This window comes from Scyliorhinus canicula, chromosome 9 (assembly GCF_902713615.1).
Source record: "Scyliorhinus canicula chromosome 9, sScyCan1.1, whole genome shotgun sequence".
Classification (NCBI taxonomy): domain Eukaryota; kingdom Metazoa; phylum Chordata; class Chondrichthyes; order Carcharhiniformes; family Scyliorhinidae; genus Scyliorhinus; species Scyliorhinus canicula.
Window position 1 is genome coordinate 190,712,146 of NC_052154.1, and position 24,948 is coordinate 190,737,093.

Here is a 24,948-nt window from a genome sequence, read left to right on the forward strand (position 1 = left end):
GGAAACAGTGATCATAACATAGTAAAATTTAGCATTCAATTTGAGAGTGAGAAACTTGGGTCAGAAACAGCAGTCCGACACTTAAATAAGGGTAATTATAAAAGAATAAGGGCAAAGTTGGCTGGAGCGGATTGGGAAAGGAGTTTAGCAGGAATAATGGTTGATCAACAATGGCAGGCATTTCTGAAAATAGTTCATGACTCACAACAAAGATATATCTCAGTGAGGAAGAAGAATTCTAGGAAGGGGATAAATCAATCATGGTTAACCAAGGAAGTGAGGAATAGTATTAAACTGAAAGAAAAAACATACGATGTGGTCAAGATTAGTGGTGATCAAGAGGGTTGGGGAAGTTTTAAAAAACAACAAAAGATGACCAAAAAAACAAAGAGGGAGATTATAAACTATCGAGTAAAACTAGTAAAGTAGCAAGTAATATAAAAAAGGCCAGTAAGAGCTTCTTAGTTATGTAAAATGCAAGATAAAGGTCAAAGTGAATATATACCCCTTAAAGAATAAGACTGGGGAAATAATAATGGGAACAAGGAAATGGCAGAGGCTTTTAACAAATACTTTGCTTCAGACTTCATGGTGGAAGACAGTAATAACATTCCAAAAATACTAAATCATCAAGGGACAGAATAGGGGGAGGAAATAAGTATGATAACAAACACTAGAAAAAAAAGAACAATGTAACTGAGGGGATTAAGGGCTGGTAAATCCCTGAACCTGATGGGTTATATCCTAGGATATTAAAGGAAGTAACAACAGAGATAGTGGATACACTGGTAGTAATCTTCCAAGAATCCTTAAATTTTGGAAAGGTTCCAGGGGATTGGAAAACTGCCAATGTAACATGTTTATTCAAAAAAGGAGGCAGACAAAACCAAGTAACTATGGGCCGGTTAACTTAACTTCTGTCATTGGGAAAATGTTACTGTCGATTATAAAAAATGTAATAGCAGAGCATTTAGAAATGCATAATTTAATCAAGTAGATTATAATAATATAAATAATAGAGTCAGCATGAAGGGGGAACCATGCCGAACAAATTTATTAGAATTCTTTGAGGTGATAATGAGCAGGGTAGATGAAGGGGAACCAGTAGATGTAGTATACTTGGAAGCCCAAAAAGCATTTGATTGTGTACCACACAAAAGGCCACTCAATGAGATAAGAGGACATGGTGTTGAGGGAAGTATGTTAGTATGTATGGAGACTAACTGACATAAGGCAGAGAGTTGGTATAAGAGGGGCATTTCAGGGTGGCAACCTGTGGCTAGTGGATGCCACATGGATTGTGCTGGGGCACAGTTATTTACAATGTATATTAATGGTAGGACGAGGGAGTTCAATGCACTATTGCCACATTTGCAGATGACACAAAAATAGATGGGAAGGCAAGTGCTGAGGACACAGCTCTGAGGATCACAACCCTCTACAGAGGGATATAGACAGGGTTAGGTAGCGTGTAAAAATATGACAGATGGAATATAGAACATAGAACAGTACAGCACAGTACAGGCCCTTCGGCCCACGATGTTGTGCCGACCATTTATCCTAATCTAAGATCAACCTAACCTACACCCCTTCAATTTACTGCTGTCCATGTGCCTGTCCAAGAGTCGCTTAAATGTCCCTAATGGCTCTGACTCCACCACCTCTGCTGGCAGTGCATTCCACACACCCACCACTCTCTGTGTAAAGAACTGACCTCTGACATCTCCCCTATACCTTCCTCCAATCACCTTAAAATTATGTCCCCTTGTGACAGCCATTTCCACCCTGGCTATCCACTCTATCCATGCCTCTCATCACCTTGTACACCTCTATCATGCCACCTCTCTTCATCCTTCGCTCCCTCAACCTTTCTTCATAAGCCATACCCTCCAGTCCAGGCAGCATCCTGGTAAATCTCCCGTGCACCCTCTCCAAAGCATCCACATCCTTCCTGTAATGAGGCAACCAGAACTGGACACAATATTTCAAGTGTGGTCTAACTAGGGTTTTATAAAGTTGCACAAAACCTTGAGCCTCATAAACTTAATCCCCCTGTTAATGAAAGCCAACACACCATACGCCTTCTTAACAACCCTATACACCTGCGTGGCAACTTTGAGGGATCTATGTACGTGGACCCCAAGATCCGTCTGTTCTTCCGCACTTCCAAGAATTCTGCCTTTAACCCTGTATTCAGCATTCAAATTTGACCTTATAGGCACTACATCATAATCTTCAATTTACATTAGCGCCTGCATGTTCATCTAGTTTATTCCCTGCACTCTGTGTATTTGTATATCACCAGTGCCCCCATGAAATGGAACCCCTCTTTCCCATACAACTCCTTTAGCCACATGTTTACTTTCCTAATTTTCCCATCCCTGTGCCAATTTGCATGTGGCTCGGGTTCCCGTACCAGCCTCCCCGAACAGGGGCCGGAATGTGGCGACGAGGGGCTTTTCACAGTAACTTCATTGAAGCCTACTCGTGACAATAAGCGATTATTATTATAATTATTGTAATCCCGAGATTATAACCCTTGAGGGCCTGTTCTTTAATTTTGTTCCTTCTTCCTGATATTCCATATGTACTATCACATAGTGAAATGTGAAATAATGCCCTTTGGGTTTGGTAGGAATAACAAAGGAGCTGAATATTATTTAAATGGAGAAAGTCTGCAGAAAGCTGCAGCACAGAGGGATTTGGGATCCTCGAACATAAATCACAAAAAGCCAGCATGCAATTTCAGCAGCTAATTGGGAAGGCAAATGGAATGTCAGCCTTTACTTCAAAGGGAACAAAAGACAAAAATAGGGAAGTCCTGCTTAAAACTATACAAAGCACTAATTGGACCACACTTGGTATATTGTGAAAAGTTTTAGTCCCATTATCTGAGGAAAGATAAATTGGCATTGGAGGCAGTCCAGAGAAGGTTCACGAGTTTGATCCCGGATCCCTGTTGGGGTCTTGTAATGAGGAGAGGTTGAGTAGGTTGGGCCTGTACTCATTGGAGTTCGGAAGAATGAGAGTTGACATTATTGAGACAAATAGGATTCTCAGGGGAGATGATGAGAGGGTGTTTCCTCTTATCATAGAACTTACAGTGCAGAAGGAGGCCATTCGGCCCATCGAGTCTGCACCAGCTCTTGGAAAGAGCACACTACCCAAGGTCAACACCTCCCCCTATCCCAATAACCCAGTAACCCCACCCAACACTAAGGGCAATTTTGGACACTAAGGGCAATTTATCGTGGCCAATCCACCTAACCTGCACATCTTTGGACTGTGGGAGGAAACCGGAGAACCCGGAGGAAACCCACGCAGACACGGGGAGGATGTGCAGACTCCGCACAGACAGTGACCCAAGCCGGAATCGAACCTGGGACCCTGGAGCTGTGAAGCCATTGTGCTATCCACAATGCTACCGTGCTGCCCTAAACTCTTGTGGGAGAGTCTGGGACCAGAGGGCATAATCTCAGAGGAAGGGGTTGTCCAGTTAAGTCAGAGATGAGGAGGAATTTCTTCTCTCAGGGGGTAGTGAATCTGTGGAATTCTTTCCCGCGGAGAGCTGTAGAAACTGGGCCACTAAGTATGTTCAAGGCTGAGGTAGACAGGTTTTTAATCAGCAAGGGAATCGAGCGTGAAAGGGATAAGGCGGGAAGTGAAGTTGAGGATTATCAGATCAGCCATGATCTCATTGAATGGCGAAGTGGACTCAATGGGCCGAATGGCCTACTTCTACTCCGACGTCTTATGTGAATGTTAATTCCTTACTGACCAGTTCAGGTAATCATGGCAGATTGAATGGAGGAGGGAGATTGAATTCCATTTGAATAATAAGGAAGATTATGTTCAAGCTTGATTAAACATCATTTTCCTTATTTTCTAAACCACCATATGCACAGAGAGGTCAATTTAAAACTGCGCCAGAAGATGGGACAGTGTTCTATTCCTAGGACAAGTTTGGAATACTGATGCTTCAGCGAAGTATACAATCTGGTCATGTGAAGCTGTTCAAAACTGAACTTACAGCTTAATTCCTACACTTTCCTACACCCTCTCTCGATGCCTGAGGATAATATGCAACATATTAGGTTTTCTTTTTCTTTTACCCCCTACTCCTGGCTAGGCAAATTGCTCTTTGAGACCAATCAGATGCAAACTGAAACAATGACAGAATACTGCTTTGATGAATTACTGCTATGAGGCGGTTAGAGATGTTGCGAAAAACTCCTTCATGCATATTTTCCCTACTCCGTTCCTCTCCACAGAACCCTCTTGTCTCCGGGGATTATTACCGTTTAGCATATCGGAATTGTCGTTTCATTTTTCCAAGCTCTCTGGGTACGAATTCATGACCGTTGAGCCAGGTTCAACGTGCACCGTGCGAAATGTCAATTGGGAGCGGTGGTTTGAAAGGATATTGGAGAGGAAGGGGGAGGATCCAATTGTTGTGGTCCACTTTGGGACAAATAACATAGACAAGACTAGGAAAGAGGACCTGTCTGGGGAATATCAGGAACAAGGAACAAAATTAAACAGGTCCTCAAGGGTTATAATCTCTGGATTGCCGCCCGAACCATGTGCAAATTGGCACAGGGATGAGAAAATTAGGGAAGGAAACACGTAGCTAAAGGAGAGGTATGGGAATGAGGGCTTCCGCTTCATGGGGCCCTAGCATCGGCATTGGGGCAGTGGGATCTGTACCGTTGGGACAGCCTCCACCCGAACCGATCTGGGGCCACTTGTCCGAGGGGAAAGGATAATTAGGATGATCACAAGGACTTTGAAAAGCAAATGGGGGGTGGGGAGGCCTCAGGAGGAGCCAATGCAGTTCCAAAAACTAGTAGGATAGAGAGTAAATAAATAGTCAGGAACCTAACTTCAGAAGCTGCAGCTAATGGAAAACTGCAAGAAGTTTACTGGTTAAACCAAGAGAAAAATAATAAACACGCAAATACAACATCAGTGCTGAGGGACAGGTTAGGGGGTACAGCAAAATTAAGAGTTCTATATACAAATGCACAGAATGTAAGGAATAAACTAGATGAGCTGCAGGCACAAATGCAAATTGATGATTATGATGTAGTGGCTATTACGGAGACATGGCTTCAGGATGGTTCAGACTGGTAACTAAACATATCTTGCCATGAATTTTACAGGAGGGACAGCAAAGATGGCAGAGGGAGTGCAGGAGCCTCACTGATTAGAAAGGCTATCACCTCAATGGTGAGGGAGGATACGTGGGGACAGCATCCAGTGGAGACAACATGAATGGAACTGAGGAACAAAAAAGGATCTAAAACCACAATGGGTGTTGTGTTTGCACTCCCTTGTCACAGTTCTGAGGTGTTAGGTTGTGTAAATGCAGGAACTAGGCAACAGTATAACAAAGGCAGAGCAGTATTAATGGGGGTTTTCAATGTACACATGGATTGGGAGAGGCAGTCAAGCATCTGCCAGAAAACTCAGGCCCTCGCATTTAACCACATTTAGAATTGACTTTAATGAAGGAATAGAGAGTTGTAAATCCAAGTTGTGTGAACTTAGATCATAGAACATTACAGCGCAGTACAGGCCCTTCGGCCCACGATGTTGCACCGTCCTGTGAAACCCTTCTAAAGTCCCTCTACACTATTCCCTTATCATCCATATGCCTATCCAATGACCATTTGAATGCGTTTAGTGTTGGCGAGTCCTCTACTGTTGCAGGCAGAGTATTCCACGCCCTTACTGCTCTCTGAGTAAAGAACCTACCTCTAACATCTGTCCTATATCTATCTCCCCTCAATTTAAAGCTATGTCCCCTCGTGCTGGACATCACCATCAGAGGAAAAAGGCTCTCGATGTCCACCCTATCTAATCCTCTGATCATCTTGTATGCCTCAATTAACTCACCTCTTAACCTTCTTCTCTCTAACGAAAACAGCCTCAAGTCCTCCAGCCTTTCCTCATATGATCTTCCCTCCATACCAGGCAACATTCTTGTAAATCTCCTCTGTACCCTTTCCAACGCTTCCACATCCTGAGGGGTTGTGGATGGCACAAACGTTTGCACACATTGTGAAGGGGCATTGAGAGATTAATGTTGCTGTTGTTATACGGGGAACGATGAGGTCACCTTTTTCGAACCAAAGAAGGATAAGTCATAGGATTTTCTAATTGGTGAAAAGCTAAGAATTGGAGAGTAGAAATTACTAAAAGCTAGTGGGCTGGTGCAAAAATAATTTAAAAAGCTCGTAGAATATGGACCTTTATCTCTGGAATACAATGGGCCGAAAGTTATGTTCGGGTCATATAAAGGTCTATGAAATTCAATTTTGGGTACTGCACTCAGTTCTCAGAACCGCATTTCAGGGGGGGGATATACTGGCCTTGGAGGGGGGTGCTGCACAAACACCCCAGAATGATATTGGGCTAAAAGGATTAGAATATGACGGGTCCCATAGACAGGCATGTATTCCCTTTATTGTAGAGGAGTAAAAGAGGATTTAAGCAAGGCTTTCAAGATGATTAAAGGTCTTATTAGGGTGAATAGAGAGACTCTTTCCTTCGCAAGCCAAGTCCAGAATGAGGGGGCCATAATATCGGGGCTCAGGGGTGGTATCGGGAACCGTGTCTTCACAGGCAGGTGGGGGGGGGGGGGGGGGGGGGAGAGGAAATCTGCAACTAGCTTCTCCAAACAATTGTTGAGAAATTTAAAAATTTCCAAACTAAGAAGGATTTTTGCGCGGCAATGATATTGTGGAGTTCAGCACCATGGACAGATAACTCGGATAAAGGTGAGGATCAGTCATAATCTGAACAAGTGCAGGGGATTGTTATTATTCCCCTTTTTGTTGTGCTCCCTTCGTGCATCATTAATGCTGCTTCTGATACATTTCATCCCAGGGTCTTTAAAGTGGCCACGAAAGAGAAGATGCATTGGTTTTAATTTTCCAAACTTCCCTAGGCTCTGGAAAGGTCGCACCAGATTGGCAAATAGGAATTGTAACTCCTCTATTCAAGAAAGAAAAGAGACAAAAAGCAGAAATCTACAGGTCAATGGGCCTCACACCAGTCACAGGGAAAATACTGAAATTTCAGATTATAGCAGGGCATTAGGAAATTTTGATGTAACCCAGGCAGTCGATATGGTTTTGTGAGAGAAAGATCATGGGCAGGCAAAATTCTCCTTTGGAGGGACTATGTTCTCCCTCCAGAGCTTAAATGCCCCTGAGTTCATTGCCGTGCCAATTTATGCATGGCGAGGATAGCAAGGGACTCCCGAAGGAATCCACCCATCCGGCTGCCATTTTGAGTGGGCGGTCCGACAACTGGTTACCTCCCCACCTCGCCATTCAGTCCCACCCCTCCCCACCTGTAACCCCAACTTCACAATACAGCCGCCCACCCCTGGACTTTCTGGATCCTCCCTCCCCCCAGTATGGGGGTGACCCGACCCACCCCACCCCACCCCACCCCCACAGTGATCCCTGAATAAAGGGACCCACCACAGAGACCCCATAAACCCAGAGAGCCTCTAAATAAAGCAACCCCCAGAGAGACCCCCTGAATAAGGAGACACCCCACAAAGCCACCTGAAAGGTGACCCCTCCCTGCCAGGAAGCCCCCAGAAAAGAAACTCCTGTCAGGAAGCCCCCCAGGAGAGGGACCACTGTCAATGGCAGAATGGAATCCCTGCAGTGCAGATGTGGTCCAGCTGACCACTTCAAAGTCATTCAACCATGAAGGAAGGTGATTGGAAAGCACTTAACTGTGTTTGAAATGGTCCAGGAGCTGTCAATCAAAGTTTGAAGTTTATAAACAATGCAGTTAGAGCACTTCAGACATACTCAACCGTGAAGGAAGATGACAATGCTGACAGCTGTGTGTGTGTGTGTGTGTGTGTGTAGAAGTCGTCAATCACAGCCTAGTAAAATCAATATTAAAGAGACGTGAACGAAAAGCTTGCAGCTCAAAGATCTGAGGGGGTTTCAACACAGCTGACTTGTTTTCTCTTTCCAGGTATTGACACCTGGTGCTTCCGATGTCTGAGAATGACAGAGCAGCTTGAAGGGCCGAAAAGCTGAATGGCCTCCTCCTGCTTCTAATTTCCATTTATATATCAATAATGTCAGAATTCAATAGAAGGTGGACATAAAAGTGCATAGCTAAATACTAAGAACTAGTATACAATGGAAATGGAAACCATTAACCTGCTTACCCAGTGCTAACTTTGCTCAGCATCAAAAAAAAGGACAGTGAGCAGTACGGTGGCACAGTGGGCTGTGGGGCTGTTTAGCTCACTGGAGGGGCTGTTTAGCTCACTGGAGGGGCTGCTTAGCTCACTGGGAGTGGCTGTTTAGCTCACTGGGCAAAATCGCTGGCTTTGAAAGCAGAACAAGGCAAGCCAGCAGCACGGTTTGATCCCCGTAACAGCCTCCCCGAACAGGCGCCGGAATGTGGCGACTAGGGGCTTTTCACAGTAACTTCATTTGAAGCCTACTCGTGACAATAAGCGATTTTCATTTTTTCATTTTCAGTGGTTAGCACTGCTGCTTCATAGCGCCATGGTCCTGGGTTCAATTCCAGCCTTGGGTGACTGTGCGGAGTCTGCACGTTCTCCCCGTGTCTGCGTGCGTTTCCTCCGGGTGCTTCAGTTTCCTCCCACAGTCCAAAGATGTGCAGGTTAGGTGGATTGGCCATGATCAATTTGCCCCCTAGTAAGAGCTGCACGGTGACGAGACAGCACTGCTATCTCACAGCACCGAGGACCCAGGTCATTGTCCATGTGGAGTTTGCACATTCTCCCTGTGTCTGCGTGGGTCTCCCTCCCACAACCCAAAGATGTGCAGAGTTTGGTGGATTGGCCACGCTAAATTGCCCCTTATTTGGAAAAAAAAAGAATTGGATGCTCTAAATTTTTTTTTAATTAAAAAATTGCCCCTTAATATCCAAAAGGTTAGGTGGGGTTCTGGGGAACTTCCGGAAGTTCGGTGCAGATGTGATGGGCTGAATGGCCTCTTTCTGCACTGTAGCGATTCAATGATCTCCTCAACATTCACAATCCTGAATAATGCACCGTACACAGCTGAAACATGTTGTACTGGGGACTGTACACGGCAAGGCGTGATGTGCTGAGTTAAATCCATTTTTGCAATGGGGCAAGAAAGGCAATTTCTAAGAACCAAAACAGTAATTGGAAGTAAAGCAGGGAAGGTATTTGGGGGCATTCTGCAGGTGATAGGCTTTTGAATTGAACCAGGGACAAAACCAGGTATCCATTAACAGATATCATCCCTTGTTGACCTCCTCTTTAGAGATGACAGGTTGTTTGGTTCTTACAATTGAGTTCTGATCATGGGAGCACACAAGAATGCAGGAAATAGAAGCAGCATGGGCCATTAGGCCCTTCACGTCTGCCCTGCCATTCACTATAATCATGGCTGATTTATGCCACCTCAACTCCGTTTCTGTGCCTTTTCCCCGTAGCCCTCTATTCCTCGATCCATCAAATATTCATCCACCTTCACTTTAAATACTTCGAATGATCTGGTCTCCCCCACCCTCCGGACAGAGAATTCCAGAGATTCACCACCCTTTGCGAGAAGAGATTTCTACGTATCTCAGTTTTAAATGACCGACCCTTTATCTTGTAGCTATGTCCCCTTGTTTATCGAGACTCTCACACTCGTGAAAATATCTCACCATCTACCCCAGGGGTGGGCAAACTACGCTCCGCGGGCCGCATGCGGCCCGACAATGGTTTTTATGCGGCCCGCCAATGAGGTGCCCGGAATCATAACCGGCATTTTTGAATAAGCGCATTTACTTCAGCGGCTTTTCCCCGGCGGCTTTTCAAAAATGCCGGTTATGATTCCGGGCACCTCATTGACGGGCCGCATAAAAATGCGCGTAGTGGGGTGGATGTGTGGGGCTGTCTCATTGGTCGGTTTAGTTGGGTGTGCGACCAATAGGAGTCCAGGTTACAAACAATAAGCCTTATTATTGTTTGTAACCTGGACTCCTATTGGTCTCACACCCAACTAAGCCGACCAATAAGGCAGCCCCACTCATCCACCCTACTACGTGCGTTTTTATCGTTGACTCGGCCAGGCTGTGCTTCTGTCAGTGTTAAGGATCAGCACAAGCAACTTGACACCTGATTTCAACAAACTGGTAAATGACTGCAGTCAGATGCATCATTCTCATTGACATTGTTCTGTTACTTACTGAGTTACTTTGTTTTTCAAATAAATGTGCTTTTTTTTTCTTTAAAGACCTTTTATTTTGGCTATTTAAAATATTAATTATTTCACTTAATATACTATGCGGCCCTTTAAAATTGTGAATTTCTGAATGTGGCCCTTGCACGGAAAAGTTTGCCCACCCCTGATCTACCCTGTCACCACTGTCAGGACCTTTTTTTGAAATTTGTCCTCAGAATGTGGGTGTTGCTAGCTGGGCCAGTATTTGTTGTCCATCCCTAATTGCCCTTCAACTGAGTGTCTTGCTGTGCCATTTTAGTGAGGGGCAGTTTCGAGTCAACCGCATAAGGTCACTTCTCACCCTTCTAAACTCTTAAGCAGACAGACCCAGACTATTTAGTGTCTCTTGAGAGGACAATGCGCTCATCCCAGGAATTAGCCTGGTCAATCTCATTTGGACGGCCATCAATGTTAATCCTTCCTTATTGAGGTAAGGGGACCAGAACTATACACAGTATTCCAGGGCGAGGTCTCACCAACACCCTGTACTGTTGCAACGAAACATCCCTATTGTCAAACTCCAACCCCTTTGCAATAAAGGCCCAAATGCTAGTTGCCTTCTTAACTACCTGTTGCACCTGCCTGCTAGCGTTCTGCAATTCATAGATCCCGCTGCATTTGACTCACCTGCAGTCTTTCTCCATTGAGATAACAATCTGCCCTTTGATTCCTCCTAGTGAAGTGCATGAGGGGGAATTCTGTTTGTAATTCACCAAACAAACGTGGTCCAACTTTCAGAGTCACACACTGAATTACTGCCCCGTTCTCCGAGAGTGACCAGGCTTAAAATGTTGTGACTATCAAGGCAAATGCTGCTGATTGTACATCCTGCTCTTTCCAAGTGGCTCAGCAATGGTTCTGCTGATTTATTCGGCATGTCAGACTGCAGTTTGACACATTTCCAGAGAGCAGCAGGCTAAACAGGCCATGTTGTTTCACGGACGAGCATTTGGGTTTTTGTTTTAGTCGACCGGGTTGTGGAATATTATCATGGGTGGATTTGAAAGCAATGGCTGTCCGACGAAAGCAGTTTTGAAATGGCCAAGTTGTGTCTGCTTGGCTGCATCCAAAGCCCCTGACTGCGGCCGAGGAGCACCTCCTCACAGTCTCACCCCCGTTCTGCGTTGTGAGTGTGTACATTTTCCAACGGTTCCCCCACTTTTTAATGGATCTGATTTACTTTGGGATCTAATTGGATGAAGGCGTACCGCGGGAAGCTGGCTACAAAAAGAAATGAAAAGTCCATACTTACTCTGCACTCACGACAGTTGGCTTTCAATGCTCGTTGCCCTTCAGCAAGCTTCTGACCCCCATAGAGACAGATAGCTGCAGAATCAAATAGAAGAGATTGCTGTTATATGTAAGCTGGCAGTTTGGAACAAAGAGCTGCAGATAATCACCCTGGTGCACTGCCAGAAATGATTGCTACAAGTATTGAATAAGCAGTTAGCCACTGCAGTACATCAGCAGCAGTGTCCGATAATTGAATAATATGAACAATAATTATACGAATATAGTCCCACGGGAAATAATTTATGAAAGGAACAGGCCAACGCTCAGGGTTTCTGTGTTGCGTGTGAATAGAGGTCAAATTGCTCAACTGTGCCTCCATTGAATGACCTGAGCTCAAATTCCAGCCTTCCCACCAGGCTTCCTCCGAAAGCAGCTTCCAATGATCCACCCTGCTGGGATGTACAGCGGTGGATGGAGAAGTTTGCAGCTGACAGGAGGGAGGGAAATATAATTGCCAAACACACTACGTTGTTAAGTAAGGCCAGGTTTCAGCGCTCCCAGCCTAGCCATTACCTGAGGAGCATCTTTGATGGAGACCACAGTCCAGTCTCTCCTCATTTAACCTCTCTATGATCCAGGGATCAGAACAACGAACAGAAATAGCAGAAACATGTTTTGACAGCATTTCTCCATCACCAGTTCTGAAATAGGGCCCATTTCGCCCGGGGATTTTGGGACCTGCTTTGGGTCAAAGTTCAGGGCAATTCCAAAGCACCAGAACAACAAGCTCTGTTGGTGACTGGATTTTCTGGCTCCCTTACCAGTCTCAGTACATTGGGCGGCACGGCAGGCACAGTGGCTAGGACTGTTGCTTCACTGCTCCACGGCCCCGGGTTTGATTCCCGGCTCGGGTCGCTGCCTGTGCGGAGTCTGCACGTTCTCCCCGTGTCTGCGTGGGTTTCCTCCGGGTGCTCCGGTTTCATCCCACATGTCCCGAAAGACGTGCTGTTAGGTAATTTGGACATTCTGAATTCTCCCTCTGTGTACCCGAACAGGTGCCGGAATGTGGCGACTAGGGGCTTTTCACAGTAACTTCACTGCAGTGTGAATGTAAGCCTACTCATGACACTAATAAAGATTATTATTATTAAAAAGACTGTAACAGCCAGTCAGGAAAAAAAATCAATTAATTTTGCTGATCTCTTTACCGGATGATCCCACTCAATGTTAGCATCAGGAGCACTTGTAAAACATTGCGACCTACAGGGACCATTTCAGCCAATGAGAACAGGACAGAGGGTTGGTGGTGGGGTGGGAGGGGGGGGGGGGGGGGCGTTAGAGCAAAGAGCTTTGAGGAGTAATCTAACAAGCCATAGTTCCTCAGAGAGCATCTGATTGGAGACCTGTGCATGTGCATAAGCTGCTCAATGCAATAAAGCAAACAGCAACAACTTGCATTTATATAGCCCCTCTGCCAAACAAAAGCTTCGACCAGAACCTTATGGAAAACATTTTCTGTTATCAGGGTAGTTGATCAGTGGAGGTTTTTCAGTGAGATTTTACCGAGGCAACAAGTGACTTGAGCCAGGCGGTATTGTCTTGCTAAAACTACTTAACATCCAAAACACAGAGTCCTGTTTTTAGGCGGGTTTAACGGGGTGTTTCTTGGCGACTGCAGCACCAGGAATGACCCCGCTATCAAACGGGACATGGTCTTTCTCTTGCCCTCAGTCAAGCGGGAGCAGGGGCCTGTCGTGAAGGTGAGTGAGTGCCTTTAAATTTGCTTAACTTTCAGCGGGAGCAGGGTTTGAGGTAATATCAGGTAAGCTCTTCCTTTCTTTTTCTTTTACTTGTTTTTTTTTAAATCTAGAGGTGATGTCAGGGAAGGCAGTACAATGCTCCTCCTGCAGAATGTTTGAGGTGAGGGACGCCGTCAGTGTCCCTGCTGATTTCATCTGTGGGAAGTGCACCCAACTCCAGCTCCTCAAAAACCGTGTTAGGGACCTGGAGCTTGAGCTGGATGAACTTCGGATCATTCGGGAGGCAGAGGGGGTCATAGATAGGAGCTTCAGGGAAGTAGTTACACCAAAGACTGGAGATAGATGGGTAACTGTAAGAGGGACTGGGAAGAAGCAGTCAGTGCAGGGACCCCCTGCGGTCGTTCCCCTGAGTAACAAGTATACCGTTTTGGATACTTGTGGGGGGGGGGACTTACCAGGGGTAAGCCATGGGGTACGGGCCTCTGGCACGGAGTCTGTCCCTGTTGCTCAGAAGGGAAGGGGGGAAAGGAGTAGAACACTAGTAATTGGGGACTCAATAGTCAGGGGCACAGATAGGAGATTTTGTGGGAGCGAGAGAGACTCACGTTTGGTATGTTGCCTCCCAGGTGCAAGGGTAAGTGATGTCTCGGATCGTGTTTTCCGGGTCCTTAAGGGGGAGGGGGAGCAGCCCCAAGTCGTAGTCCACATTGGCACTAACGACATAGGTAGGAAAGGGGACAAGGATGTCAGGCAGGCCTTTAGGGAGCTAGGATGGAAGCTCAGAGCGAGAACAAACAGAGTTGTTATCTCTGGGTTGTTGCCCGTGCCACGTGATAGTGAGATGAGGAATAGGGAGAGAGAGCAATTAAACACGTGGCTACAGGGATGGTGCAGGTGGGAGGGATTCAGATTTCTGGATAACTGGGGCTCTTTCTGGGGAAGGTGGGACCTCTATAGACAGGATGGTCTACATCTGAACCTGAGGGGCACCAATATCCTGGGGGGGAGATTTGTTAGTGCTCTTTGGGGGGGTTTAAACTAATTCAGCAGGGGCATGGGAACCTGGATTGTAGTTTTGGGGTACGGGAGATTGAGAGTATAGAGGTCAGGAGCACAGATTTGACTTCGCAAGAGGGTGCCAGTGTTCAGGTAGGTGGTTTGAAGTGTGTCTACTTCAATTCCAGGAGTATACGAAATAAGGTAGGGGAACTGGCAGCATGGGTTGGTACCTGGGACTTCGATGTTGTGGCCATTTCAGAGACATGGATAGAGCAGGGACAGGAATGGTTGTTGCAGGTTCCGGGGTTTAGGTGTTTTAGTAAGCTCAGAGAAGGGGGCAAAAGAGGGGGAGGTGTGGCGCTGCTAGTCAAGGACAGTATTACGGTGGCAGAAAGGATGCTAGATGGGGACTCTTCTTCTGAGGTAGTATGGGCTGAGGTTAGAAACAGGAAAGGAGAAGTCACCCTGTTGGGAGTTTTCTATAGGCCACCTAATAGTTCTAGGGATGTAGAGGAAAGGATGGCGAAGATGATTCTGGAAAAGAGCGAAAGTAACAGGGTAGTTGTTATGGGAGACTTTAACTTTCCAAATATTGACTGGAAAAGATATAGTTTGAGTACATTAGATGGGTCATTCTTTGTACAATGTGTGCAGGAGGGTTTACTGACACAATATGTTGACAGGCCAACAAGAGGCGAGGCCACATTGGATTTGGTTTTGGGTAATGAACCAGGCCAGGTGTTAGATCTGGAGGTAGGTGAGCACTTTGGAAACAGTGACCACAATTCGGTGACCTTTACGTTAGTGATGGAAAGGGATAAGTATACCCCGCAGGGCAAGAGTTATAGCTGGGGGAAGGGCAATTATGATGCCATTAGACATGACTTAGGATGTGTTGGTTGGAGAAGTAGGCTGCAAGGGTTGGGCACACTGGATATGTGGAGCTTGTTCAAGGAACAGCTATTGCATGTTCTTGATAAGTACGTACCAGTCAGGCAGGGAGGAAGGGGCCAAGTGAGGGAACCGTGGTTTACCAAAGAAGTGGAATCTCTTGTTAAGAGGAAGAAGGAGGCCTATGTGAAGATGAGGCGTGAAGTTTCAGTTGGTGCGCTTGATAGTTACAAGGAAGCGAGGAAGGATCTAAAGAGAGAGCTGAGACGAGCAAGGAGGGGACATGAGAAGTCTTTGGCAGGTAGGATCAAGGAAAACCCAAAAGCTTTCTATAGGTATGTCAGGAATAAAAGAATGACTAGGGTAAGAGTAGGGCCAGTCAAGGACAGTGGTGGGAAGTTGTGTGTGGAGGCTGAGGAGATAAGCGAGATACTAAATGAATACTTTTCGTCAGTATTCACTCAAGAAAAAGATAATATTGTGGAGGAGAATGCTGAGACCCAGGCTATTAGAATAGATGGCATTGAGGTGCGTAGGGAAGAAGTGTTGGCAATTCTGGACAAGGTGAAAATAGGTAAGTCCCCGGGGTCGGATGGGATTTATCCTAGGATTCTCTGGGAAGCCAGGGAAGAGATTGCTGAGCCTTTGGCTTTGATTTTTAGGTCATCATTGGCTACAGGAATAGTGCCAGAGGACTGGAGGATAGCAAATGTGGTCCCTTTGTTCAAGAAGGGGAGTAGAGATAACCCCGGTAACTATAGGCCGGTGAGCCTAACGTCTGTGGTGGGTAAGGTCTTGGAGAGGATTATAAAAGATACGATTTATAATCATCTAGATAGGAATAATATGATTAGGGATAGTCAGCATGGTTTTGTGAAGGGTAGGTCATGCCTCACAAACCTTATCGAGTTCTTTGAGAAGGTGACTGAACAGGTAGACGAGGGTAGAGCAGTTGATGTGGTGTATATGGATTTCAGTAAAGCATTTGATAAGGTTCCCCACGGTCGGCTATTGCAGAAAATACGGAGGCTGGGGATTGAGGGTGATTTAGAGATGTGGATCAGAAATTGGCTAGTTGAAAGAAGACAGAGAGTGGTAGTTGATGGGAAATGTTCAGAATGGAGTTCAATTACGAGTGGCGTACCACAAGGATCTGTTCTGGGGCCGTTGCTGTTTGTCATTTTTATAAATGACCTAGAGGAGGGCGCAGAAGGATGGGTGAGTAAATTTGCAGACGACACTAAAGTCGGTGGAGTTGTAGACAGTGCGGAAGGATGTTGCAGGTTACAGAGTGACATAGATAAGCTGCAGAGCTGGGCTGAGAGGTGGCAAACGGAGTTTAATGTGGAGAAGTGTGAGGTGATTCACTTTGGAAAGAATAACAGGAATGCGGAATATTTGGCTAATGGTAAAATTCTTGGTAGTGTGGATGAGCAGAGGGATATCGGTGTCCATGTACATAGATCCCTGAAAGTTGCCACCCAGGTTGATAGGGTTGTGAAGAAGGCCTATGGTGTGTTGGCCTTTATTGGTAGAGGGATTGAGTTCCGGAGCCATGAGGTCATGTTGCAGTTGTACAAAACTCTAGTACGGCCGCATTTGGAGTATTGCGTACAGTTCTGGTCGCCTCATTATAGGAAGGACGTGGAAGCCTTGGAACGGGTGCAGAGGAGATTTACCAGGATGTTGCCTGGTATGGAGGGAAAATCTTATGAGGAAAGGCTGATGGACTTGAGGTTGTTTTCGTTAGAGAGAAGAAGGTTAAGAGGTGACTTAATAGAGGCATACAAAATGATAAGAGGGTTAGATAGGGTGGACAGCGAGAGCCTTCTCCCGCGGATGGAGGTGGCTAGCACGAGGGGACATAGCCTTAAATTGAGGGGTAATAGATATAGGACAGAGGTCAGAGGTGGGTTTTTTACGCAAAGAGTGGTGAGGCCGTGGAATGCCCTACCTGCAACAGTAGTGAACTCGCCAACATTGAGGGCATTTAAAAGTTTATTGGATAAGCATATGGATGATAAGGGCATAGTGTAGGTTAGATGGCCTTTAGTTTTTTCCATGTCGGTGCAACATCGAGGGCCGAAGGGCCTGTACTGCGCTGTTCTAAATGCACAAAGAGATCGGGATGCCCTTTCTCGTTGCCTGCCCGTTCTCTCGACCCCCCTCAGACTTACTACCGTGGCCTCCGGACCCACCCTCCTCCCAATTTAACTCTTAGGTGGTCCTTCCATCCCCTCCCCCCTCACCCCACCTCTTAAGGGCAGAGCACCCCCCCCCCCCCACAAGCCCAATCCTCGGCATGGGCGACCTGGCACCCAGGCATCGCGGCACTGCCACCTGGCACCCCGGCAGTGCCAGAGTGGCGCTGCTAGGGTGCCCGTGGGGCTGTACCAAGGTGCCAGGCTGGTGGCACCAAGGCGCCCAGGTGACACGGGAAGTGCCAGGATACCACCCTGCCCAGCGCCCGACCATCCGGGGAGGGGCTCCGATGGCCTGGGAGGCCACGTCAGGTGCCATTACACCTGGTCCACCTTTGTGTGGGCCAGAGCAAAATGGAGCCATGGCGAGATCTCCCAGGCATGAGCGTTCGTTCCCGGGTCTCAGGAAAATCGGGCGGCAAAATATTTAAATGTGCCTAATGGATCACTTAAATATGTAAATCTGGATCTCGCCCTCAATTGTGACCTGATCCTGATAGAGGCCTCTCACGTCACTGAGTCCGACGCAATGAGGCCGTTCGATCGCGCCCTATGTATCTACACTCTTTACAGGGAATCTTAGTGAGCACATCCAGGATACAGCCTGCTCTGTGTCGGGCTCTCCTCCAGACTCTCAGTCATCTGACCACTGATGTCACAGTTACTTCATTAATATCATCATGGAAAAGGAGCGTGAGAAAGGAATGCCAGCGATCTGGAATCCTAGGATCGATCCCACCTCCCGGAAACACCTGCTGAGTATTCGGTTGAAGATGCAGCTCCAGGATGCTCCACATCAGCCACACAGGTACCCACAGACCCCATGGCCAGTGCCACAGAGTTTCATCGGTGAACAATCACACTCATTAGCCAGTGATCACCGAAAAAGGAGAATCCCATTAACTTAGCTGTCAACCAATTGCTCTATCATAGGTTTTAAGGAGATCTTAAAGGAAGAGAGAGAGGTTTAGGTGAGGAGAATTAAACCTGAAATAGTACTTTTAAATAGACCAGTGTAATTAATCACAGATTCAGGGTTGTTAATGGCAAGGGAAGATAGCATTAGACAAAGAACAAAGAAAAGTACAGCACAGGAACAGGCCCTTCGGCCCTCCAAGCCTGCGTCGACCATGCTGCCCATCTAACCTCAAATCTTTCACACTTCCGGGGTCCATATCCCTCTATTCCCATCCTATTCATGTATTTGTCAAGATGCCCCTTAAATGTCACTATTGTCCCTGCTTCCACCACCTCCTCCGGCAGAGAGCTCCAGGCTCCCACTACCCTCTGTGTAAAAAAACTTCCCTCGCAAATCTCCTCTAAACTTTGCCCCTCGCACCTTAAACCTATGTCCCCTAGTAATTGACTTCTATCCTGGGAAAAAGCTTCTGACTATCCACTCTGTCCATGCCTCTCATAATTTTGTAGATTTCTATCAGGTCGCCTCTCATTCCAGTGAGAAATAAAACAAGTTTATCCAGCCTCTCCTCATAGCTAATGTCCTCCATACCAGGCAACATCTTGGTAAATATATCTGTACCCTCTCTAAGGCCTCCACATTCTTCTGGTAGTGTGGCAACCAGAATTGAACACTATATTCCAAGTGCGGCCTAACTAATGTTCTATACACTTGCAGCATGATTTGCCAATTTTTATACTCAATGCCCAGGTCGATGAAGGCAGGCATGCCCTATGCCTTCTTCCCTTCACACTGAAGCTGTCAAATAGCTTTGACCAATTTCTAAGGAAATCTGCCTGATGTACAGATGCACTCCTTTTAGAGAAAGCCAGAATCTGGGCCGGGATTCTCCCCTACCCGGCGGGGCGGGGGGTCCCGGCGTGTCGGAGTGGCGTGAACAACTCCGGCGTTGGGCCGCCCCAAAGGTGCGGAATTCTCCGCACCTTTAGGGGCCAAGCCATCATATTGAGGGGCTAGGCCCACGGCAGAATGGTTTCCACTCCGCCGGCTGGCGTAAACGGCCTTTGGCGCCACTCCAGCCGGGGCCGAAAGGACTTTGCCGGCTGGCGTAAGTCCGCGCATGCGCCGGAGCATCAGCAGCTGCTGATGTCATACCAGCGCATGCGCAGGGGAGGTGGAAGAAAAAGAGTGCCCCCACGGCACAGGCCCACCCGACGATTGTTGGGCCCCAATCGCGGGCCAGGCCACCGTGGGGGCACCCCCCGAGGTCAGATCGCCCCATGCCCCCCCCCCTCCCCCAGGACCCCGGAGCCCGCCCACGCCGCCAGTCCACGCCGGCGGGAGAGGCCTGTCAGCAGCGGGACTTCGGCCCATCGCGGGCCGGAGAATCGCCGCGGGGGACCCGCCGACCGGCGCGGCGCGATTCCCGCCCCCGCCGAATCTCGGTGGGCAGAGAATTCGGCATACGGCATTCGGCATACGGCGGGGGCGGGATTGACGCTGGCCCCGGGGGGTCGGAGAATCCCACCCCTGTAATGTGAAAGTGATCATGTACATATTCCGGAAGGATGAAATTAAATGTGCCGAAGTGCTTTTGTCGTTCAAGCAAATCTTGGGATCGCACGAAGAAGCTGCACCCTCTGCCGTCGTTGGCACAGTTTATGTTGATGCTGGGAAACAGCGCTGGCTCCTGAAGACATCAACGAAACTTGACAGATTTGGCACTGACACTTCAGTGCTCTACTGAGGGAATGCTGCACTGTTAGAGGTACCACCTCAGGGTGCGACATCAAATCATTATCCCATGCTCAGGTGATGTAAAGGATCCCATGGTACTGCTCAAAGTGGAGAGAGTTCTCCAGGTGTCCTGGGGGAAACAAATCTTCAACCAATAACTGACCAAATAGCCATTAATTGTTGTGACAATGGGCTGCTGCATTTGTCGACATAGCTAACTACACTTCAACACTAACTCACTGATTGTGAAACACTTTGGGACATTCTGCAGACAATACACGCGGCTAAATAATGTAATTTATTTCTTTAACCAGCAGCATTTGACACATCAGACATTGGAACATTTGGAGAATATCAATAATCCTTGCAAGAAAGTCACAGTTACAAAATCATTCCCACACATACAAACGTTATTTCACATTCATAAGGTGCCAATAGTGGCACATTTCCACCAGGTTTTATTGTCCAAAAATAAATGAGTCCATGTCAATGATAAGAGACTGGTCAAATACTCACAAATAACATACTCATTGAGATCAGAAGCAGGAAATCACAAACCAAATTGCAACATGAGAAAGAAATCAACTTGGGGACAGAGAAAAGGTCGGCTGTCTGCCTTCAGAGCAAGATTAAGAAAATTCCATCGCTTTCTGGGTCAGTTTGGCTCTGAGTAAGGAAGTTGGAACAGTCCGTCATTTTTAGATGCAAGGCAACTGGTGTGAATTCCAATTTAAAGCTTTAAATCGTGAACGTGCAGACTGGAAAACCAACAGTTGCTTCATCGTTTAAAACAGCACGTTGCAGAAAATCACATAACCATTGTCGAAGACACTTAGAACCATTAATGTACTCAACTGATCGTTATGAGAGTTCAAATTAATCAATACGTCTAAAAACTCATAGATTATACAGAAATGGAGAAGGATAATCATTGATGGTGGGGATGGAGATATGGACTTGGATTTTTGCTGTATTTTTTTCTTATGTTAGTGATATGTCCTGCATTTACTCTCCCTGCAGCTTTCCTCGGGAGCTCGTGAAAGGGGCACTGCCAAGGGGGCTCTGGCACGGTGGTAAGTCTCCTCCGTTTAGAAGGGGGGGGTTCCTCTTATGTGTGGTTGGGGCGGGGGGGGGCAGAAGGGGATTCCTGATGCCTCCGGGGATGTGGGGGAGGGGGGGGGGAGGGAGAGAGTGCTAACTCTTCGACCGTTCACTGGCCGGGGTCGGGGGGGGTACACTGGTCCTGCCAGAAGTGGACCCCACCCCCCCCCCCCCCCCCCCCCACCGTGGGTTTCCCTGTGTCTCAGGCTGGCTTCGATGGGAATTCCCAATGGCAGGAACAGCGAATCCAGCCGCCAGCAAACGGTGTGCCGCCTCCCGTTGTCGAGAAACAGGCGGCTGGGAGGCCGGAGAATCTGGGCCGGGATTCTCCCCTACCCGGCGGAGCGGGGGGTCCTGGCGGGACGGAGTGGCGTGAACGACTCCGGCGTCGGGCCGCCCCAAAGGTGCGGAAGTCTCTGCCCCTTTAGGGGCCAAGCCCTAACCTTGAGGGGCTAGGCCCACGCCGGAGCGGTTGGCGCCCCACCGGCCAGTGGGAAAGGCCTTTGGCGCCACGCCAGCTGGGGCTGAAGGGACTGCGCCGGCCAGCGGAAGTTCGCGGCTACTGACGTCATCCCCGCGCATGCGCAGGGGAGAGGGTCACTTCCGCGTCCGCCATGGTGAAGACTATGGCGAAGGCGGAAGGAAAAGAGTGCCCCCACGGCACAGGCCCACCCGCCAATCGGTGGGCCCCGATTGTGGGCCAGGCCGCCGTGGGGGCACCCCCAGGGGCCAGATCGCCCCGCGCCCTCCCCAGGACCCCGGAGCCCACCCGCGCCGACCAGTCCCGCCGGTAAGGTATGTGGTTTGATCCACACCGGCGGGAGAGGCTTGACAGCGGTGGGACTTTGGCCCATCGCGGGCCGGAGAATCGCCGGGGGGAGGGGGCCCGCCGACCGGCGGGGGCGATTCCTGCCCCTGCCGAATCTCTGGTGGCGGAGATTTCGGGACACGGGGGGGACGGGATTGACGCCGGCCCCCGGCGATTCTCCGACCCGGCGGGGAGTCGGAGAATCCCGCTGTCTTTCTGGACTGATGTGAGAGTGCTGGACCAGTCTTTAAATGTGGCCCCAGGACCTTCGAACCCTCCATGGTGGCGGGCGGACAAATCAACTGCCAACCCCACAGAAGATTTGGAGGGGAGCTCGCCTGTGAATAATTAATCAGTTTCCAAATGCAGAATCTGACTTGGGATCCCAGCATTCTGACCAGTGGGAGAGGTATCGCTGACAACACCAGATTTTTAAGCTCCACTCGCCGCAGCCGCTCATTCCAGCCAAGAAGTTGTTGCTCGCAGACCAGCTTCCAGATTTCGGGAGTCGGAGGTCGACCGAATGCTGGCCGCCATTAAGGAGAGGACCCTCCTCCCCAGGGTGGAGCAGAGACTCAGGCCCGCCCTACTCAACGTGGCTGGGAAGAGGTGACAGAGGCTGGCAGTGCTGCCAGCCTCACCAGGAAGACTGGCACGCGATGCCCAAAGAAGATCAACAACCTCGTTAGGGCAGATTGGGTGAGTCACCAACTCTGTGTCCCTGGCATTATTCCTGTCCCTCACTCCTCACATCAGTCCCCAATCCTATCGTGGCTAACAACACCCCACCTGTCTGCATACCCTTAAAACCCACCCTCCACCAAACCTCAACTTATGTGTTGCCCTCCTTGGCCAGCAGCCTTGCACACTATTGCCACCAGCTGCTGGCCCCGATAGAACTCTCCTCCCAGCGTCTCACTGTGGCCTTTCTGTGACCCCAAGCGTAAGGCAGCCCATAATCTCCAAGAGTGACAGGGGACGGGAAGGGCAGCCCAGATATTCGGGTCCACAGCCCCTCAAAGGAGAGGACCTGCAACTCGCGGGAGAGGCTGAAGAGAGGTCAGTAGCTGTGGTGGGGCCCACTGCACTGTCCATGGCTAAGGCAGAGATCAGGGGAGCACAGTCACAGGCAAACACGGGCATTGCTGCAGCGCTCCACAGCTCAGCGCATTCACAAAGGGTCATGGCTGAGGGCATTGAAAGCATTGGCCAGGCACTGACTGACTTTAGCCAGTCACAGAGGGACATGGCCGAGGCAGCGAGGGACATGACAGAGGCAGCGAGGGACATGGCCGAGGCAGTGAGGGACATGGCCGAGGCAGTGAGGGACATGGCCGAGGCAGGGAGGGACATGGCCGAGGCAGCGAGGGACATGGCCGAGGCAGCGAGGGAGATGGCCGAGGCAGTGAGGGACATGGCCGAGGCAGTGAGGGACATGGCCGAGGCAGTGAGGGACATGGCCGAGGCACTGAGGGACAGGGCCGAGGCAGTGAGGGACATGGCCGAGGCAGGGAGGGACATGGCCGAGGCAGTGAGGGACATGGCCGAGGCAGGGAGGGACATGGCCGAGGCAGCGAGGGAGATGGCCGAGGCAGTGAGGGACAGGGCCGAGGCAGCGAGGGAGATGGCCGAGGCAGTGAGGGACATGGCCGAGGCAGTGAGGGACATGGCCGAGGCAGTGAGGGAGATGGCCGAGGCACTGAGGGACGTGGCCGAGGCAGTGAGGGACATGGCCGAGGCAGTGAGGGAGATGGCCGAGGCAGCGAGGGACATGGCCGAGGCAGTGAGGGACATGGCCGAGGCACTGAGCGACGTGGCCGAGGCAGCGAGGGACGTGGCCGAGGCAGCGAGGGACGTGGCCGAGGCAGTGAGGGACATGAGTGAGATGGCCGAGGCAGTGAGGGACATGGCCGAGGCAGGGAGGGACATGGCCGAGGCAGGGAGGGACATGGCCGAGGCAGCAAGGGACATGGCCGAGGCAGCGAGGGACGTGGCCGAGGCAGCGAGGGACATGGCCGAGGCAGTGAGGGACATGGCCGAGGCAGTGAGGGACATGGCCGAGGCAGCGAGGGACATGGCCGAGGCAGTGAGGGACATGGCCGAGGCAGGGAGGGACATGGCCGAGGCAGCAAGGGACATGGCCGAGGCAGTGAGGGACGTGGCCGAGGCAGTGAGGGACAGGGCCGAGGCAGCGAGGGACATGGCCGAGGCAGGGAGGGACATGGCCGAGGCAGCAAGGGACATGGCCGAGGCAGCGAGGGACATGGCTGAGGCAGTGAGGGACAGGGCCGAGGCAGTGAGGGACGTGGCCGAGGCAGTGAGGGACATGGCCGAGGCAGGGAGGTAGATGGCCGAGGCAGCGAGGGACGTGGCCGAGGCAGCGAGGGACGTGGCCGAGGCAGGGAGGGACGTGGCCGAGGCAGCGAGGGACGTGGCCGAGGCAGTGAGGGACGTGGCCGAGGCAGTGAGGGACAGGGCCGAGGCAGTGAGGGACGTGGCCGAGGCAGTGAGGGACTTGGCTGAGGGAGCGAGGGAGATGGCCGAGGCAGTGAGGGACGTGGCCGAGGCAGTGAGGGACATGGCCGAGGGAGTGAGGGACAGGGCCGAGGCAGTGAGGGACATGGCCGAGGCACTGAGGGACATGGCCGAGGCAGTGAGGGACATGGCCGAGGCAGTGAGGGACATGGCCGAGGCAGTGAGGGACATGGCCGAGGCAATGAGGGACATGGCCGAGGCAGTGAGGGACGTGGCCGAGGCAGTGAGGGACAGGGCCGAGGCAGTGAGGGACGTGGCCGAGGCAGGGAGGGACATGGCCGAGGCAGTGAGGGACATGGCCGAGGCAATGAGGGACATGGCCGAGGCAGGGAGGGACATGGCCGAGGCAGCGAGGGACAGGGCCAAGGCAGTGAGGGACGTGGCCGAGGCAGTGAGGGACATGGCCGAGGCAGTGAGGGAGATGGCCGAGGCAGTGAGGGACGTGGCCGAGGCAGGGAGGGACAGGGCCGAGGCAGTGAGGGAGATGGCCGAGGCAGTGAGGGGATGGCCGAGG

At 49.8% G+C, this 24,948-nt stretch overlaps 1 protein-coding gene across 5 annotated transcripts in view; it reads right to left on the reverse strand.

Annotated features, from left to right (window-relative positions):
* Window positions 1–24,948, reverse strand: part of LOC119971968 (protein kinase C-binding protein NELL1-like) — a 926,238-nt gene that overhangs the window by 647,798 nt on the left and 253,492 nt on the right. For all 5 annotated transcript variants that reach the window (XM_038808351.1, XM_038808348.1, XM_038808349.1 and 2 more), the window contains exon 10: window positions 11,503–11,576. In XM_038808351.1, coding sequence (XP_038664279.1) covers window positions 11,503–11,576 — 74 coding nt within the window. The remainder of the gene's footprint in view (window positions 1–11,502; window positions 11,577–24,948) is intronic.